General features: G+C 36.3%; 1 protein-coding gene across 1 annotated transcript; it reads right to left on the bottom strand.

The window, feature by feature from the left end:
* Positions 1-2,232: 2,232 nt before the first annotated feature.
* LOC148955045 (uncharacterized) lies at positions 2,233-4,242 on the bottom strand. Its single transcript, XM_089106052.1, has 2 exons — positions 4,040-4,242; positions 2,233-3,052 (listed from the first exon to the last, which is right to left on the bottom strand). The coding sequence occupies exons 1-2, from the start codon at positions 4,126-4,128 to the stop codon at positions 2,233-2,235; spliced, it is 909 nt and encodes a 302-aa protein (XP_088962178.1). The 5' UTR covers positions 4,129-4,242.
* Positions 4,243-4,799: the final 557 nt, after the last annotated feature.

The raw sequence follows: 4,799 nt of genomic DNA on the forward strand, positions 1-4,799 counted from the left end.
ATAAATTTGTCGAGCTACTTTAAAGCTGAAAAAATTACGACTATTGATGGTTTTATCATCGCTTATTTTGAATGAAGCTAAAGCGAAACATGAGTTCTAGTTTCGTACCTGTCTGTGGAACTCTTTAGATAGTAGGCCTAAGTGATGTTCTATAACAGGTCAAACTGATTCATTTGGAAATTATGGAGGTAGAAATGCAATTCAACCAAGCAGGCAGCAACCCTCAAATAAATTACTTTTGTTGGCTACTTTTCATGCGGGAAAATGGAGGACTCCGCAGTGAATCATGGTTGCAGCGGCAGCTGCAACCTAGTAAAGAGCGAACCACAGCCCATAGTAATAGGAAGTTGAAAATTGTGTTTTCAAAATAACTTCCTAGTGAGGGAAAATTGTCACCTGACACTAAATCAGGAATGGGAACTGTTTTTTTAGTTAATCTTAGAAGTAAAAGTTTATTGCGAAAAGAAATTAATGGTGATTTCGAAAAAAGCCTGAAACCCTTCGAAAGTGGCGTCAGATCAAAATGAAAAGTACACCATTGGAATCAGCATGCTCGAAAACCACAGGGAAATTATATTCCCCCTCCTTGAACAACAAAGAAAATCGCTTTTTTGCATCTGTAGCACTGATCTGTCTCCCCTTTTTTTTATTCTTTTTTTTCTAGGGCTAGCGGTTTACCAGAACATCATAGAGAGATGCTTAATGGCTCACTAGAAAGCTGTTTCTCAGATCTACGTTTTTGGTAAATTCCGCCATCTGCAAGTGCCATATGACACAAAAATGGCACATTATGTGCCATTTCTCAAGGGGTGGGGCTAGCGGGCTACAAAAGCATCGTAGACAGACGTTTATTAGCTGAAATTCTATTTCTTATATCTACGTTTTATTTATGAATTCCGCGACCTGTAACTGCCAAAAGACACTAAAAATGGCACTATTGATGCCATGTCTTAAGTGGAAAAGCTAAAGGCTAGTGGGCTGCCAGAACTACTTAGAGAAATGTTTACTGGTTGATTTGAAAGCTATTACTTATATCTACGTGATGTTAATCAGTTTTGCCATCCGTAAGTGCCAAATAGCACAAAAAATGGCACCTTTTGTGCCACTTCTTAAGTTGGAAAGCTTCGAAGTATAAAACGGTACCATTGTAATAATTATAATCCAAAACCCTTAATTGGAGATTCACAAGGGACCCTCACCGTATACTCCCCCCCCCCCCAGTCCCCTTAGTAAGGCTCATTAGTCCGTTGGAAGAATTCACTATGAACTCTTTAAGACGGTCAGAACAAAATTCAAAAAACGTGTTTTGGAAAAAACTGCCTAGTGAAAAAAAAATTTCCATCTGACACTTACTCAGAAACGTTAACTATTATTTTGGTTCGTCTTAAAAGTAAAAGTTTATTGCGAAAAGAAATTTATGGTGATTTCGAAAAAAAGTCTAATACCCCACGAAAATGGAGTCGAATCAAAATGAAAAGTGTACCATTGGAATAAAAATGGTCAAAACCTTGTACAGGGTAATTACAGTCCCCCTCCCTGAACAACAAGGAAAATCACTTTTTTTGCATCGGTATCAGTGATATCTTCCCGTTTTCTTGTTGTTTTTTTTTCTTCTTTTTTTTCAACAGGTCTAGCGGGCTCCCACAACATCATAGATAGATTCTTAATGGCACATTCAAAAGCTATTAGTCATAACTACGTGCTTTTTATAAATTCTGCCATCTGCAAGTGCCATGTGGCACTAAAATGACACTTTTTGTGCTATTTCTCAAAGGCTTTCACCGTAAATAGGTTATATCAATCAACAAGGTTTGAACTTCAAGAGCAGTCTGAAGCTTCTTGAAGATCATTTTAAATTTGACTATAGAACCATTGACAGTAATATATTCAGTATAAGTTCAAATCAAATATTTGAATTATAACGGTAAAAGGGGAATACTAATTGTATTTTGAGTATAAAAAGATAATTATACAAATAAGGAAATATATTTTTACTTTGAAATAAGTTGAGCTTTCTTGTCTGCAAAATGAACACGCAGAAATTTATGTACAAAAATTATCTTATAACTTTTACAATCACTTTTTTAGATGCATTTTTTGTGAGTTTCTGTAGGTAGAAAATTTCTTAAGATGCTACCCTAATCTTAACAGTACTAACGGGGAAAATATATTGCTTTCTGAATTCAATTTTTTCTAATTAATAACCACAGTTTATATAATTAGTTACCACAGTTACCCTAATTTTCCACCTGTTGAGTTCTGAGGCAGATCGTCAGACAACCTTTTGACTTTTTTATGTAAGGGGGAGTTTTTTTCGTCCCGGGTTCTTTTCTTTTTTGGTGTTATCAAGACGGATTTTTCACGGATATCTTCATTTTCATATTGTGGGGGCTCCACGTTTCCTAGGAGTTGCATCAAACTGGTTATATGAGGCAAGAGCGTTTCTCTTGCCATTACGAAAAAGCCTCTTTCTTCCCGGTCTAGCAATGCCATCACTGATTTCGTGAGCTCTACCCAGTCCTGAAGAATGGCGTGGCCGGTTTGGTCCTTCGGGGAAACTTCTGGATTAAAATTACGAGTTGCGACGAAGGAACAGCTAGAAAGCGTCGGCAAATAACTATTTTGCTTAGAAGAATCAGTTATCTCTGAAGAATGGGACACATTTTCTTCTTCGTTAAAGGTTTCTAAGACAGGGACGAAAGTAAAATTAACTTCATTCAGCTTGTGACTTTTCGGAATTACAACCATAGCATCAATTACGGTTACTTTGACACATTCTTTTATTGTCTTAGACTTCTTCCTCACAACACAGTCACTTGCAGAAAACAGCCTCTGGCCTTCGATAGTCTCTGGATTATTGGGTAAGAGGAGAGATGGTATAGTATTGAATTTAACTTTCCGACATCTGCTGTGAAGACCCTCTTCCTCACAAACAAGGTCTGGTGGGCCAAAATGGCGGTTGCATACATTGGCATACTTCTTTATATAAGTAGTAAAATCGGGTTTTCTCAAAATATCCTCCCGGCCACACACTGTTAGCCATTCTGTTGCCCTGGAAATTCAAACGTAAAATTTAGCGGCTGAAATCTTTGAAATGTATAGTTAAAAATGTATTATTTCTTATAGTTTCCCCGTTAGAAAAAAGTCTTAGAAATATTTTGGAAATTGTGCCGTAAAAGGTCTAAGATTATACAGACTCAGCAGTAAGAAATGCATTTTATTTATTTTCTGGTAAACAAACTGGAAGAATTTTCTATAATAGGAGCTTTTCTAGCGTAAAGCCCCGTAAAATTTTGGATCTGCCACTAAAATGTGTGATGTCCTTCAATTTTCTGAAAATTTCCTAAGAATTTTACGAAAAACAATTCTTAACAGACGTTTGGTATTTTCTTTGATAGGGCTATTGTGGCAACTTTTACCACAACAACCAATAATTAGAACTCAAGTCCTAAAATTGTTCTCAATCAGGAACCCTTATCTCTATCTAAATTCAGAAAGTGCAAAGATTTTCAAACAGAGGTGTTTATTGTTTAAAGTGCAGGAAAGGTCTGCCCATTTCATATGAAAACATTGATTGAAAACAAAACTAGTTTTATCTAGGCTCTCCGCAAAAACAGGTAACTATATTTTTCAAATATCACAGGAACTACAATCTGAGAAAATAAATATCACGACGTGAAAAAAAAATGATAAACTATCCAGTTGCAGAACCAGAGGGGGGGGGGGCCAGATTTTCCCCCGGAAAGTATCCAAAAGCATTGTAATTTAAAAAATAAAAGCCCGTTTTTCGTAATTTAAATTTCTCCTCACGTCATTTTGTCGACTCCGCCTCCTTTGCCCCCCCCTAAAAAAATCCTGGATCCGCCCCTAAAACCATCACACCTACTCCACCAGTTATTAGAAGAAGAAAAAAATCCTTATTTTCACAAATTTCATCACCCCCCCGCCCCCTTTTTTTATAAAATATTACATAGGCCGATCAGTTGAGTCCACGTAAAAAATAGATTAAGTCATAATTTGTATATAAATTAATTCATACCTGTGAGATGGGACGCTTGCAAACCACTTGGCTGGCTCACCAAGTTTTTTTCTGCTTTCGCAATTACGAATAATGCACTTGGTAACCATTTCTCAGTGATTGACGATAACAGACTAATCCGCTAAGGCAGAAACAAGTGGGAGGAGCTTTTTGTTCGCACCGAGACCGAAGACCAGAAATTATCTGCGATAAGCTTACTGTCTATAAACTGTATTAATAACGAAAATCCTTTTGTGGGAACAACTTATGTTTTTGCGATGAACGTCATTTTTGTAATGAATGAGACCCTAAAAGCGTCTAAAAAAAATTCTTCCCTGGATTTGCCATAAATTTGCTGCTTACGCTGAATAACCAAGTAAGCAAATATATCGAAGAAAAGAAGACGCCTGTAAGGGTATTTCAGTCCTTTACGTACACGTAAAGGAACCAAAAGTTTCCCCAATAAAGAGAATATTCTAAAATGGCACACGTTTCAACTAGACTCAGAAATACTACACTTTAATAGCATGAATCGTGCTTCAAAAACTCCAGTTTGCTACAGGATTAATTAAAAAATAGGACGTTAGCCCAATAAGTTTTATCAAACAGTTCACAGTGTTAAACTGTAATTAAGGAGCGACTCAGCTCAATTGTAATCGAAACTCAAAAATAGAATTTTGATAATAATTGATAAGAATTGTGTTTTTATGCAGATTGTAAATATATAAATTTCATTGCGTTTAATATCTAATCACCAAAGGCTCCAAGCCTCAGAAGAAAA

The sequence above is a fragment of the Artemia sp. Qi Xiang Cuo genome, chromosome 2 (assembly GCF_049724085.1).
Source record: "Artemia sp. Qi Xiang Cuo chromosome 2, ASM4972408v1, whole genome shotgun sequence".
Taxonomy (NCBI): Eukaryota; Metazoa; Arthropoda; class Branchiopoda; order Anostraca; family Artemiidae; genus Artemia; species Artemia sp. Qi Xiang Cuo.

Excerpts from the sequence above, each read along its gene's own strand:
- LOC148955045 (XM_089106052.1), bottom strand. The coding sequence starts at position 4,128 with ATGGTTACCAAGTGCATTATTCGTAATTGCGAAAGCAGAAAAAAACTT. Across the intron at positions 3,053-4,039 it reads GCAAGCGTCCCATCTCACAG|GGCAACAGAATGGCTAACAG; the intron begins GTATGAATTAAT and ends TTGAATTTCCAG.